Below are 15,803 nucleotides of genomic sequence, written 5' to 3' on the forward strand. Positions count from 1 at the left end.
GTTTTTAAAACGATTTCGGAAATTTAATTTTGATCATAATTTTTATATTTTTAATTTTCAGAGCTTGTTTTTAATCCAAATATAACATATGTATATGTTTTTGGAATCAGAAAATGACGAAGAATAAGATGAAATTGTTTTTGGATCGTTTAATAAAAAAATAATTTTAATTACAAGTTTCCGATTTTTAATGACCAAACTCACTCATTAGTTTTTAAACCACCAAGCTGAAATGCAATACCAAACCCCGGCCTTCGTCGAAGATTGCTTTGCCAAAATTTCAATCAATTTAATGGAAAAATGAGGGTGTGACAGTGCCGCCTCAACTTTTACAAAAAGCCGGATATGACGTCATCAAAGGTATTTATCGAAAAAATGAAAAAAACATCCGGGGATATCATACCCAGGGACGGGCGCTGTGGCGGGGTGGTAAGACGTCGGCCTCTTAATCGGAAGGTCGAGGATTCGAATCCCGGTCGCGGCCGCCTGGTGGGTTAAGTGTGGAGATTTTTCCGATCTCCCAGGTCAACTTATGTGCAGACCTGCTAGTGGCTTATCCCCCTTCGTGTGTACACGCAAGCACAAGATCAAGTGCGCACGGAAAAGATCCTGTAATCCATGTCAGAGTTCGGTGGGTTATAGAAACACGAAAATATCCAGCATGCTTCCTCCGAAAGCGGCGTATGGCTGCCTTAATGGCGGGGTAAAAACGGTCATACACGTAAAATTCCACTCGTGCAAAAAACACGAGTGTACGTGGGAGTTTCAGCCCACGAACGCAGAAGAAGAAAAGAATACCCAGGAACTCTCATGTCAAATTTCATAAAGATCGGCCCAGTAGTTTAGTCTGAATCGCTCTACACACACACACAGACAGACAGACACACACAGACACAGACACACACAGACACACACACATACACCACGACCCTCGTCTCGATTCCCCCCTCTATGTTAAAACATTTAGTCAAAACTTGACTAAATGTAAAAAAGAGAGGGTTGTTTTAATTTGTTCATGGCTGTGGCCCAAACGTTGAACAGCAGTGTTGCAGTCAGTGATATATGTGTATGTGTAAATAGGATTTTCTGCTGCTCAAAAGTGTTCATTGCAATATTTGTGCATGACGAGAAAGGTCCCCGACCACTCCTACCCTCAAATATGGTGTTCTTAGATGCTGTGATGAACTAGAACTGTTAACACAACTGAGGGATGTTTTACACTTGTAGTTGTACACCAATTAGTTTTTTTTATGAGTCTTAGCATATTCATTTGTCTCAGTCTGTCACGCAGTCAAGCTGATTTGTGAAAGAAAGCGACAGCAAGTTTGGAGAAATTAGATACACCCGTATGCTTACTTTTTTCACAACTCTACATTGTCAATCAATCAATTTTTTCAGAAATGTCAATAATATATTTTTCAGAACACATATATACATTATTTTCAACTGACCTTGTTAATCGGATGGTTTTTTTTTTAATTTGTTAAATACAGTAGTATTCCATAAACTAAAAAGTTGCTAAAGATATTTTTCTTTAATTTGCATTTTACTTATCCCAAAATAATATTATACTTATACGGTTCTGCTTTGACTTAACATTACCTTTTTGTGAAAAGAAGTCTGCATTTTTTAGCAGAAGCTTTTGTCTCCTTGATTCATAATTTGCATGGGTGCAACCTGGAAAATTCCAAAAACCGGCAAAAGTTGGGGTCCAGCTTTTTTAGTATTTAAAATGCCAAAAAAACCCTCTCCTGGAACAAAAACATCGGCAGCCGATGAAACCAAAAACCGGCTGCCGGCGTGTAGCCGGCAGAGTTGCACCCATGAATTTGGGACTAATAAATACTTACTCTGTCCAATTTACCTTTCTTTTGAGACTTATCCATATCCCCCCCTTTTCATTTTGTCTTACTGTGGGGGCTTGTGTCAGCCTGTGATTGTATGACAGAAAGCCTGTGATACGGAGATACCTGCAATGTGTGGCCGCTCTGATGAGAGGACACCTCCCTTAAAAGGACACCTTATGTTTTCCCTTTTCCTATTATCTTTGTCCCTTTTTCTATTATCTTCGTCCCTTTTTCTTTTACCTTCGTCCCTTTACCTATTATCTTTGTCCCTTTACCTATTATCTTTGTCCCTTTACCTATTATCTTTGTCCCTTTTCCTATTATCTTCGTCCCTTTACCTATTATCTTTGTCCTTTTTCCTATTATCTTCGTCCCTTTACCTATTATCTTCGTCCCTTTACCTATTATCTTCGTCCCTTTACCTATTATCTTTGTCCCTTTACCTATTATCTTTGTCCCTTTACCTATTATCTTCGTCCCTTTACCTATTATCTTTGTCCCTTTACCTATTATCTTCGTCCCTTTTCCTATTATCTTCGTCCCTTTACCTATTATCTTCGTCCCTTTACCTATTATCTTCGTCCCTTTACCCATTATCTTTGTCCCTTTTCCTATTATCTCTACCAAACTATACCTGTCATGTGGGGACACTTGTGGTTGGTCTCAAGGGTGTCCTTTCATCACAGGTACCACTGTAACAAGCTTCCATGACCATAGCTGTCGCAGATGGACAGTAGTAAAATTACAAATCTTGATGGTGGGTGTGCCCAGCAACAGTTGAATTTTCTCAAGAGCGCTGCCAGAACTGGCAGGAGTCCTCACAACCATGATTGAATGTGCATGTTGTTTGTTGCATGCAAGTTAGTTTCCAGCAATACACAACATATTTGATTTGACGCCTTGAACTGCTTACAAAACTTGTGATATTTGAATGCGTCAGACAAGATGTTGAATTCATTGCTTTTGTTTGCTTCATGACAACCAGAAATATTTGTTACTCTGTATGTGAGCATAGGAGGGATTTTGGAACTAATTATTAAAAATCAATGAATCCAAGACTGACTGCCATACAAAAAACCGAGAAAGGTAAGTTTAGGTAAAGATAGATTCAGGTGAATTTGTTGTGTTAATACAATATACCATAAACTTACCATTCTTGCTTTTTTTTTTATATGAAAAAAAGGGTAAGTTCTATGCCTGTGATCTTGTCTGGTGCATTTTTGGGGAAGTGATTTCTTGTGCATATTCTGGAGGTATTTCAAAGTCCATGCAAAGTTTGGTTTCAGGCAATTACTCTCAAGCATAACTGTTAATTAACCAAATGAGATGCACAACAGTTCCAGTAAATTAATGTAAAGAGATGGTTAAGGATAAAATAATGCACACAGTTGGAAGGCAATTCTGAAATTTGACAATCATGAATAGAAGCTAATTTTCAAATTGAACAGCTATTAGCTGCGTTCATGAAAGGTTAGTGCTTAACGATATATAAATTTGATCCATTAGCCTTGGTGAAAAAACAAGAAAAAGCAGCAGAATATGGCACGTTGATTTGCAAGTTTCATATATATATATAGGTTCATGAAGTTTTGTTGGTTGACCATTTTATTTCCTTAGAACAAAGGAAAATTAAAATTATTTTAATGGTTTTTTGTTGTTCTTTATGTGTGGGAGATGTCTTGACTCAGAGAATGTGTCTAAGAATGTGTGTGTGTGAATGTGACTGCTACTCCCTCTGTGTGTGTACGTTTGTGTGTGTACATGTGACTGCTACTCCCTCTGTGTGTGTACGTTTGTGTGTGTGTACATGTGACTGCCACTCCCTCTGTGTGTGTACGTTTGTGTGTGTACATGTGACTGCTACTCCCTCTGTGTGTGTACGTTTGTGTGTGTGTACATGTGACTGCCACTCCCTCTGTGTGTGTACGTTTGTGTGTCAGTGTGTGTACATGTGACTGCCACTCCCTCTGTGTGTGTACGTTTGTGTGTCAGTGTGTGTACATGTGACTGCTACTCCCTCTGTGTGTGTACGCTTGTGTGTGTGTGTACATGTGACTGCTACTCCCTCTGTGTGTGTACGTTTGTGTGTGTGTGTGTACATGTGCGCAACGAGGTGACATTTGTAGATTAACACAGAAACGAAGACAACTTCCAATGAACATATCTACATTTATTTCAATTTTAAATAAAAAATAAGTTTCAGGAATTCTGCACTGTCCATATCCTTTCTTTTGTTGCCGCTTAATATGCAGAAAAACATTTATACAAATTCAAATCACTCCTATTCTTCTCATCCAAGGAAGTAAAGAGTACAATTTGGAAGACCATATTTCCTCCTGCAATCAAATGTCAAAACTCTCATGGCAGTTCAAGGAATACACAAAAAGCAATGTACAAAGTATTTTCCTATATATACAAATCCTTTCTTTTCCTCACCATGGGTCCATGTGGTAATATCGTACCGTCAGTCTTAGCAGACGACGTGTCCAGGACCTTATACATGTACAGTCCAAGGGACATCACTCTGGCAGGGGAGCCTCGTTCTGGTCTTCAATAAAGCACGTTGTAACTACACACGCCTTGTGTCTATATTTGCCTGTATCCGAGAATACTACAGTCCACACATTCAATACAAATGATGAAAAAGACACAGAACCACAGCATCTCAGTTATTTTACAAATTTGTTATTATCTTACAGCTGCTGAATAGATGAATTCTGAAAATAACTCTGTCAAGTTTTCTATGGGGTATGAAAGAGTGAAAACTTCTTTGCTTTTAGTGAGGCAAGCTTTCAACACGTGTTTCAGACATAACAGCTGCCCTTGCTTTCTTTATTTGGTGTTTAACGTCGTTTTCAACCGTTCAAGGTTATATCGCGACGGGGAAAGGGGGGAGATGGGATAGAGCCACTTGTTAATTGTTTCTTGTTCATAAAAGCACTAATCAAAAAATTGCTCCAGGGGCTTGCAACATAGTACAATATATTACCTTACTGGGAGAATGCAAGTTTCCAGTACAAAGGACTTAACATTTCTTACATACTGCTTGACTAAAATCTTTACAAACATTGACTATATTCTATACAAGAAACACTTAACAAGGGTAAAAGGAGAAACAGAATCCGTTAGTCGCCTCTTACGACATACATGCTGGGGAGCATCGGGTAAATTCTTCCCCCTAACCCGCGGGGGGGGTTGCTAGTGACTGGCCTGGACTGTCACGTGGAAAAGTTTTTCTCGCTAGAAAGTAAAAGCTAGAGTATTCACTCTTTCACAAGCCATACAAACCCGACAAGGTTATTTCCGAACATTATCTATTTGCACCATCCATTCTTCTGTGTGCATCTGGCACACAAAGAAGAGGTGGCTTAACATATGTATGCACCCCTAATACGAAAAACAAGTATTTCAAAAAAATTCAGATCAAAATTGAAATAATTACACTTTGTACAAACATACAAAAGACAGGTTCCAAACTTAGATACAACAAAGAAATGCAAAAACAGCATCAGAAATTTGCAATTCAATGTACTATCATTCTGTTCTTTCCTCAATAAGCCACATTGACAATCTTGTGTCAAGACAGTATCAAACCTATTAGCTGAATTTTTCTTTCAAAACAGTAGGAAGTGTTCTCTACAAGGCACACAAGAGTCAAGATATAGAATACTTCAATCCTATGACTCGTTATGAGTTTTACTACCCTGAAATGCCACTGAAACTTATCTTTAACAGGCATGGGAATTAAAAATTGTAAAAAAGGCGGAAAATTTATAACTAAAGACGCGAAGCGTCAAGTCGACGGCGCGAAGCGCCTAGCCTTACTAGGGGGGTCCGGGGGCATGCCCCCCCGGAAAAAATTTTTCTCCAAAGAACCCAGATGGTGCAATCTGGTGTCATCTGAGCTCCAAGTTTGCCATTAAATTCTGTTTTTAGAATCAGAGTTTTTAGTACAAAAATGTACCAATTTTTGCTTTTTTGAAGAAAAAAAAATATATACATGTATTATATAATTATGGTTTAAATTTGTAAAAAAATTGATCTGTTGAGACAAACAGGAAAATGTAACTTGTAACACAATCTGTGCAATCTGGTTTACTTTCAAACATAAAAGTTCAATAACTGAGGCGGGTGGTAGCAGTGCGTGAACAAAGTACGGAAAGTTTTCGCGGGCTTTTGCGCAAAGGCCAAAGGAACCGGTGCTTTTTTTGTGCGCCTCCCCCCTTTATTTTTTCGGCGGACACTTTTGCATTTTCGGCGGAACAAAAAAAAAATTCGGCGGAAATCCGCCATTTGGCGGACAATTCCCATGCCTGCTTTAAATGTGTGGGGGAAACAAATCTAATTCAAACATGAAAATTTATAATAATTTTCTTATTTATTTATACTTACCAACACAATGTTATTTTGCATATAACCCCTTAACTACCGAAAGGAAAACGAAAGTGAAACTAGAGTTATACCCCAGAGTGGCCGCCCTTGCTGGATGTCGCTAGTAGCGCTTGGCGCCAAAATCAGCGTCATCCGGCCACGTCATCTTTACTTCACCCTTTTTCGCTGACGTGTCAACATCTTTGGATACTATTCTTCTGCGTTTTCTGGATCTATTACTGTTTGGATATAATTCGTTTGTGAACTTGGTGATCTTCAATGGAATAAAAAAAAAATTTTAAAAAAGAGAAGAAGATCATTTGTGCTTTTGTGCCACGGGTCCTTTCCTTCGTGGTCAGGCATGGGAATTAAAAATTGTAAAAACGGCTGAAAATTAAGGAAAAAAGAGGAAATATTTTTTGATGACCGGGGGGGGGGTTTACGGGTAATATTACACTAAAAGTAAAACACTACATATTTCGCACTAAAATACGAAAAAAGAGGAATTTCTACTGCAAAAATTTTAAAAAAAACGGCGGAAATCCGACTTTTTTTTCACGAAAAAACAATCACCGAACGCATTTACGCCATTTTCACTTAAAAAAAAAAAAATTAAAAAAAAAAAAAATAAAAAAAAATTTTTTTTGCTGAGAAAAAAAAGAGCGGAAATAATGCGATTTTTTTCGGCGGAAAATTAAAAAAAAAAAAAGCGGAAATCCGCCAAACGGCGGACAATTCCCATCCCTGGTGTTGTTGTGTGGTTCACGTGGTTTTGGGATTATACTTTTGCTAGTATCCCTAAAAAGGTGATCTGCAACGGTTCTGTCAGTGAATAATATGACCTCTTAACATACATATTCAAAACAAATATGATGACTTTTGACGATATCTGGATGTGACGACATTAAGGCAGTGAATGAGCTGTAGTCTAGAAAGACTGGAGAATCATTTTTCGCTTGGAGTCAAGAGAGAAGTGATTGGTCTTGAAAAGGTCGCTGTCGTAGAAGGATGTCAAGTTGTGGATGTTGATTTGTCGAGCCTGCAAAGAAATGATAAAAAGATGTAGAAACTGTTGGAAAACCATATCCAGTAACTCACTAATAGGTTGGAGTAGCCTAGCAATTTCTACTTTGACCCTTACAGTAAAACGGAAAGGCGCATAATATTGAGAACCCGTCCACAGGCATCGACAATCAAATCTCAAGAATCCAAAGGGAAAGAACTTTCGTCAGCACAAGATGTTTACAAGAAGAGCACAATAAACACCCTGCCAATATCATGTGCTTGGTCAGATTTGTTAATATTGAGATTTGTTTGTGATTTTAATCAATCAAACTAGACGGGCGCTGTGGCGGGGTGGTAAGACGTCGGCCTCTTAATCGGAAGGTCGAGGGTTCGAATCCTGGCAGCGGCCGCCTGGTGGGTTAAGTGTGGAGATTTTTCCGATCTCCCAGGTCAACTTATGTGCAGACCTGCTAGTGGCTTATCCCCCTTCGTGTGTACACGCAAGCACAAGACCAAGTGCGCACGGAAAAGATCCTGTAATCCATGTCAGAGTTCGGTGGGTTATAGAAACACGAAAATATCCAGCATGCTTCCTCCGAAAGCGGCGTATGGCTGCCTTAATGGCGGGGTAAAAACGGTCATACACGTAAAATTCCACTCGTGCAAAAAACACGAGTGTACGAGGGAGTTTCAGCCCACGAACGCAGAAGAAGAAGAATCAATCAAACCTAGTGCCGTGACCCCACCCAGTTGATCACTTCTCATGCATATCTCCCCAGAAAGCCAGTTTAGCAAAACTGACCACAACACATCCTCGTAAAAAAAAAAACCCCAGCTCAAGACGCACCTTATCAGCGAGATCTTTCTCTGCAATCTGCACCTGGTCCTGCTGCATGCCGTAGCGACTCCGCTGGTACGCCGACTGCTCCTGAGCAAGCTGCTTCAGCAAGAACAGCAGCAACTGATGTGTGTCTTTGCGGAATGAGAGGTAGCGACTGAACGTCTGCAATATGATCAACCATCAGTTTAGTCAAGATTTACATCACACTCAAGTTTTCCATGTTGGAGATTTTGTGAACTGCTCAAATTTTTGATTTTCTATCCTGGGATAGAATTGTATTCTTTTGTTCTTGTCTGCTGAAATACAGCACCCAGCTTCTGGCCAGTCTTAAAATATAGGAGAAAAAAAAAAGAACACAGCGAATCTGTATGAAGAAAGAAAAAACAAGTCGCGTAAGGCGAAAATACAATATTTAGTCAAGTAGCTGTCGAACTCACAGAATGAAACTGAACGCAATGCAACGCAGCAAGACCGTATACTCGTGGTCCACCGCTCACGGCATAGGCAGTGAAATTGACAAGAAGAGCGGGGTAGTGGTTACGCTATGCTGCATAGCACGCTTTTCTGTACCTCTCTTCGTTTTAACTTTCTGAGCGTGTTTTTAATCCAAACATATCATATCTATATATTTTTGGAATCAGGAACCGACAAGGAATAAGATGAAAGTGTTTTTAAATTGATTTCGAAAAAAAAAAATTGATAATAATTTTTATATATTTAATTTTCAGAGCTTGTTTTTAATCCGAATATAACATATTTATATGTTTTTGGAATCAGCAAATGATGGAGAATAAGATAAACGTAAATTTGGATCGTTTTATAATTTTTTATTTTTTTTTACAATTTTCAGATTTTTAATGACCAAAGTCATTAATTAATTTTTAAGCCACCAAGCTGAAATGCAATACCGAACCCCGGGCTTCGTCGAAGAGTACTTGACCAAAATTTCAACCAATTTGGTTGAAAAATGAGGGCGTGACAGTGCCGCCTCAACTTTCACGAAAAGCCGGATATGACGTCATCAAAGACATTTATCAAAAAAATGAAAAAAACGTTCCGAGATTTCATACCCAGGAACTCTCATGTCAAATTTCATAAAGATCGGTCCTGTAGTTTAGTCTGAATCGCTCTACACACACACACACACACACGCACGCACACACATACGCACATACACCACGACCCTCGTTTCGATTCCCCCTCGATGTTAAAATATTTAGTCAAAACTTGACTAAATATAAAAAGCAAGCTTAAAGACTGACCCAGCTTTATCAATGTTAACCATTCTGATCACTCTGTAACACCAACTTCAAATAGCGCAAGGTCACTGTGTACTTTACGAATTGGAAAGCAATGTCTGACAACTGCTTAGGCCACTCACAAAAAAAAAAGTCTGTTTACGGTAACATAGGCAAAAAAAATAGGGTCGGTAGGTCGGGATTTTTATTTTTTTAATTTTTTCCCCCCCAAAACCCCCGTATTTTTAAGTTATTTTGCCAAAAAACAAAGACTTTTTTTCCCCATTCCCCCCCCCCCCCCCCCCCAAAAAAAAGTCTAGGGTCGCGCGAAAAAATAGGGTCGGTCGGGATACCGTAAACACTTTTTTTTTGTTTTGCCTTAAGATAGTACAGTGGAACTCCCCTTGTAAGACTCTCCAATTAAATACTTCCTCCTTTTTAAGACATTTCTTTGTTACATGTTCTGTTTGATAGCCTCTGTAAATTTACCTCCATTTTAAGACTCCCTTCTAGACGGGCGCTGTGGCGGGGTGGTAAGACGTCGGCCTCTTAATCGGAAGGTCGAGGGTTCGAATCCCGGCCGGGGCCGCCTGGTGGGTTAAGTGTGGAGATTTTTCCGATCTCCCAGGTCAACTTATGTGCAGACCTGCTTAGTGGCTTATCCCCCTTCGTGTGTACACGCAAGCACAAGACCAAGTGCGCACGGAAAAGATCCTGTAATCCATGTCAGAGTTCGGTGGGTTATAGAAACACGAAAATACCCAGCACGCTTCCTCCGAAAGCGGCGTATGGCTGCCTAAATGGCGGGGTAAAAACGGTCATACACGTAAAATTCCACTCGTGCAAAAACACGAGTGTACGTGGGAGTCTAAGCCCATGAACAAAGAAGGAGAAGAAGAAGAAGAAGAAGAAGACCCCCTTCTCTTTTAAGACCATTTTCTCAGATTTGTTTAGGTCTGAAGATGAGGGTTCCACTGCACACTGAAAACTATCATCTCTGCAGAAGAGACAACACCAGGCAATCTATTCAAGGAAGAATGAGTTTCAAGGAAATAAATAACGCCAGGGGTCCAGGGCAACAACCCCAAAAGCTGAAGCATTTTGGCCTTGTTAATATGAATGTAACCCCCTCTGATGAAATAAAACTTGTGCATGTAAAGAAGAACACTATTTTGTCCCTCTCCCCCGGGTTAAACGATCTTTTTTCTCATGTATTTTGGTTTGGTTTTGTTTTGCTTTCGCGGAAATCCACAAAATGGAGGAGATTTGGATTGCCTGCAACGCACCTTCCTCATGCTGCGCATGACGCTGAACTTCTGCGTGGAGATGAAGCTCTCCAGCATGATCCTGATTGCCATGTTGACGTCATCCTCGTTGACGTAGTCACGCAGGTGCATGCGGGCGTGGGCCTCCGCCATACGGATCATCGACTCGATGTGACGCACTGTGATGGGGATGCTGCCTGTCGCCTGTTATGGGATGACAGATGTCATAGTAAAATCTATTCAAACAGATCTGAATTTCACAGTGTGGGATGTTGGGATATCAATTTACTGAACCGGAAACGAATTGTGATGAGGATGCTGCCTGTTATGGGATGAAAGATGTGAAGTAAAAATCTATTCAAACAGCTCTGAATTGTGGGATGTTGGTATATCAATTTACTGAACCTGAAATAAAGAAAAAGTTGGTCCTTGATTACAGAGGTATTATAATTATTAAAAACTTGCAGAACTGAGATACATGTGCTATCTGACGGCAAAACATGCACACACAGACACAGATACAGAATTGTAATCATCAAACTATCTCAACAGCCAAGTAATGTTGAAAAATTCAGTTAAAACAAATTCTAGATAATGTAAACACACAGGAATATGCCAGGCTTTTATCCCAGCAGACAATGAACAAACAATAAAATGGATAATAACCAGCACCCAAAATGCTTTAATACATCAGCAACTTTTTCCTTTTCAATACACCCCTTCGGAGTTTCGAGTGCGCATGCGCGGCTAGTCACATTTTTGGCGGCAGGGGGCCAGGGTTCCTGCAGGGCAGAGCTGATACAATTCAATGAGTTTTCAAGGACATTTCCAGGACCAAAAAATGCTTTTCAAGGACATGATTTTCCCCAAATTAATGCAAAGCACCAAGCTTACCTTCAGTTTTTCAAGTCTGCAAACTATTAGTCATTCCGTAGTTGTTTTCCTTGCCAACTTCCGGGAAGGGAAGCAACTACGGGTGACTAGTAATAGTTAGTTCGTCTGCTTTCGTTTTCACTCGATCTTTTATTCTCCCAAAATGTGTGTACTGTATTTGACGAAAAAAAAAGGGGGTTGCATTTTTTTTTAAATAAGACAAGCTGCTGACGAAATGTATAGGCAACAATTTGGAAAAATCAAGTACTTTTCAATGACTATTTAACAAAACTCTATTTTCAAGCACTTTTCAAGGCCTGGAAAAGGTTTTCCAATTTTCAAGGAGTTTTCCAGGGTTCAAGGACTCTGTACGAACCCTGAGGGGGCGCTCCGTTGTACCAAACACACTTGAGATCCATTCCGCTTAAATCATGAAACTATCGTGGGACAAAAACCACAGAAATATCAAAGAGATAAGAGCTTACGAGGGAAAACTTGAACGCAATCGGCAATGTACCTCTTTTGAAGACCTCGTGTTTGGTACAATTTGCAATCCCAGCATGCAATGCGCACTCTCGCCTGAGACTCCGAAAGGGTGTATTCTCTACCAAGCGTCTGATGATGGTTCCTGTCCCACAGGTACAATGCCTATTAGAGACTGTCATTGATATTTCGCGAGCAAGAGGGGGAGGGAGAGCACCTGGCCACAGGAGGGGAGATGACAGGGTTGTTGGTGCGCTATTCTCTGCCCTTTCACCCAAAGCCTTATATCCAACAAAATAACTCAACGTACCATTGACTCTCTTCGCAGGTCGGCGTACATCTTGGCGATCTTGTCCTGGTCCATCTGGTGAAGCTTAGGATGCACTTTCTCCTTGGCGTAAATGATGTACTTCTTCAGCAGCTCCTGGGGGAGGGCCTCCACAGCCTCCGTCTGGTCGCCCTCAAAGCTCTGGGGCTGAACACACACACAATTGCCTGTTAAAGTAACTGATGCCTACCCCTTACTCTTTGCATGGAATGTGTTGCATGTTCGTTAAAGTAACTGATTTATGCCCCTTTTTCTTTGCCTACTTTCTCTTTGCATGGAATGTGTTGCATGTTCGTTAAAGTAACCGATTCATGCCCCTTTTTCTTTGCCTACTTTCTCTTTGCAGGGAATGTGTTGCATGTTCGTTAAAGTAACCGATTCATGCCCCTTTTTCTTTGCCTACTTTCTTTTTGCATGGGATGTGTTGCATGTTCGTTTCAGTGACTGTTGAGTTTTCTTTAATCTCAAATTTAAATAACTATTGTTTCATAAAGGAGGCTGTACATTCACAGAGAGGATACCCACTTTCAACAACAACAAATGTCAATCATACAGCACATTTTAAACAAATTTAAGTTTGCAAATGTCAAGCATGGTGCAGCTAAATACTAAATTCATCCAAAGAAAATAATATGTACAAAACATTTTGTTTTGACACACTGCTCTACTACTACAGAATGCATTTGTATTTATCCTCACAGTCCCAAGAGCTAAACTAAAATCAGCTGGACAAAGATCATTCAGATATGAAGTCCCTACACTCTGGAACTCACTTCCCCTAGCGGTCCGCCAGTCTCCTTCACTACCATCATATAAGATTAAACTGAAGACTCACCTGTACAAATCTGCCTTTTACTAAAATGAACAAAGTAATTAGGACATTAAAGCTGTGGTGTAATGTGTGCATGTGACTTGTGAGTGAATGTGCTGAATGATAAGTTTGCTTGTTGACTGGTTGTTTTTAAACTTCTAGAGGATCATATGTATCTGGTGGTTGTTTATAAAATGTTAACTATTAGTATTAGTATAATGCCTGTATTGTATGATGAATTGAATTCGATGTTTTAATATGTATTGGGTTTAAAAGTTCTAATGTAGTATTATAATACAGTATGCCTGTTGTTAGTAATCTGTTGTTTAATTTGTTGCCCCACAGTCTATGTTACATCTTCGTTCTGTTTTAGATCTGTACGCTTTTATGTGAGTTCTGTTTTATTGTCAGACTTTTTATGTGTAACTATTACTTATCTTACATGTTTTTTTCATCTTTTTAAAAACAATTTTCTAGATCATCTTATATAATTATAAGTGGTCGTTGTCTATGAATTGTTTTTAATGCTTGTATGTTATTTCTTACGAGAAAACTTTTTTTTATATTTAAACTGTTAAATTTTAATGTCTAATGTAAAGCGCCATGAGACTGCCATTCGGCGGTGAACAGCGCTATAAAAGAATGTTTTATTATTATTATTATTTGTCATTGTGTATCACCCTATTTATGGGCTATGGCCTGAAATAAAACATTCCTGAGTCCTGAGTACTACCCGATTGTTTGCCTCAAGGAGAGTTGCAAGAAAACTCACCAGTATTTCATCGGCACCGTCAGCAGAGGTGGCGGAAGGGTGGTGCTTCATGTGACTGCCAGTCACAAACCTGGCCAGGCGCTCATCCTGAAACATTTCATCATTTCTTTCTACTCCTTGCTTAGACATGTTAATTCTGCACGGAACAGAGCAAGCTAAAAACATCTGACAAAGGGACTCTTTGCACAAATGTCTGCATTCTCTTAGGAGAACGTGTTCGATGTATGTTTCTCACAAAAGTCTAAACTTTGACATTTACAACTGACTGAGTCACCATGCCTGATTCTAAGAACTTTTGAGAATTCAAGTTTCAGACCTGTTTACCCCGAAATTTAACGGGTAATGGTGAAGCACAACCATTGTAATAATAATAATAATAATAAAGATAGCTTATATAGCGCCGCTTCACAAATTTAACTATGCTCTTAGCGCTGTACATCGAGATATAACAATTTCAATAATATAAATACAATATTGTAATCTGATGACAAAAAAATAGTAATCCTGTGGTAGCCAAATGCCAACATTAGGAACATAAAACATAATTTAAAGCACATTTTAAAATCAAGGTATTTTTGTTAATCTAAGTATTTTTTTTTTCCTATCTTGCTGGAGTCCCCTCCCCCCCCTCCCCCCAATCTTAGAGTAGTAAGAAATTACTTCAAACTAGTAGGCTTAAACAAGTTTTCAAGTTCCCTTCCAGCAGCATGCAGACTTCTACATACCTCTCTCAACCTGAAGGCATGGGATATCCATTGTATCATACTTCAATCCAAAATATTCTCATAACTGCCTTTCCCTGCATAGCAACAAAAAATAATAAAACAATTTACAAAATAATAAAAAGCTCTTTCTCACCTCAATGGAATCCACAACGTCTCTGACAACACAGAGGATGTCAAATCGAGACAAGATTGGCTCTGTCAAGTCCACCTGCACACATGAAACAAGCACATGACTATTCCAATAAAAACAAAGGTATTAACTAAGGCCAAAAAAAAAAAAAAAAATAGGTGTGGTTAAGGTAACATAGCCAAAAAAAATAGAATAGGAAGGTAGGCAATCACTTTTTTTTTTAAACTTTTTTTTCTAATGTGTACAAATTAAACCTACTTGACAGGGAAATAAGTGTATGACTCGAGCGCTGTCGCTTTCATTGCTTTCTGCACTCGTGTTTTTTTTTGGTTTTTTTTACAAATGTAATAAAAAGTTATAGGGTCGGCCCCTAAAAATAGGGTAGGTCGGGTTACCGTAACCACACCTATTTTTTTTTTTTTTAGGCCTAATGTATATGTTGGTCAATGTTGGGTCTCCACTTGCTCAAGCAATATTTGGCTCTGATAAAAGATTTCAGTGATCATACCAGGCGAGTTGTAGACCAGCATTTGGTTACGCATAGCAGTCAAAGTAAAACGTATTCACGTATCAAAAGCTTTATATTTGATACCAAAGACTCTTCACTGTGATTAAAAGCTGTAGTTTTAACAAGTTCATGGTTTCTTTTCAAAAATGTTCACACACAAAAACAATAAAATACCAGAAATTTGTGGTTAACGCCAAAGCTATATTTCATATCCAAAGGCATCCCAAGGCACAAGTCAATGGAGTGGAACCCCCCTTTTAAGACCCCCTCCTCCGGGCGATGGAACGCTATAGCGTTCCGAGTCCGCCATAGCGTTCCTGACGACGGAACGCTATAGCGTTTCTGAACTTCAAAAATTCGCGCGGCGATCGTGACGTAGTTTGTACGGAACTAAATGTTGCTAGCTTGTTCTGTGGTCTTTCCACAGTGCAAGGGAAGCAACTGCATTCACTTGTCCCTTTCTTTGTCTGTATTGTGACCCGGTTTGCGAAACTACCGACGATCAGCGTCAGGGTAAACAGTAAGACAATGGCGTCTTCCACGCAGTTGTCACGCTCGTCTCGTAGACCCAATGACAGGCGTTTTACGGCGTTGGAAGTTGTTGAA

At 39.4% G+C, this 15,803-nt stretch overlaps 1 protein-coding gene across 1 annotated transcript in view; it reads right to left on the minus strand.

The window, feature by feature from the left end:
* Positions 1-6,877: 6,877 nt before the first annotated feature.
* The window catches only part of LOC138963966 (DNA replication licensing factor mcm2-like), a 33,285-nt gene continuing 24,359 nt past the window's right edge, over positions 6,878-15,803 (minus strand). Inside the window, exons 13-18 of the mRNA XM_070335826.1 lie at positions 14,693-14,767; positions 13,835-13,921; positions 12,234-12,398; positions 10,589-10,771; positions 8,071-8,226; positions 6,878-7,257 (exon numbers count right to left, since the gene is read on the minus strand). Coding sequence (XP_070191927.1) covers positions 7,147-7,257; positions 8,071-8,226; positions 10,589-10,771; positions 12,234-12,398; positions 13,835-13,921; positions 14,693-14,767 — 777 coding nt within the window. The 3' untranslated portion in view covers positions 6,878-7,146. The remainder of the gene's footprint in view (positions 7,258-8,070; positions 8,227-10,588; positions 10,772-12,233; positions 12,399-13,834; positions 13,922-14,692; positions 14,768-15,803) is intronic.

The sequence above is a fragment of the Littorina saxatilis genome, linkage group LG4 (genome assembly GCF_037325665.1).
Source record: "Littorina saxatilis isolate snail1 linkage group LG4, US_GU_Lsax_2.0, whole genome shotgun sequence".
NCBI classification, from domain to species: domain Eukaryota; kingdom Metazoa; phylum Mollusca; class Gastropoda; order Littorinimorpha; family Littorinidae; genus Littorina; species Littorina saxatilis.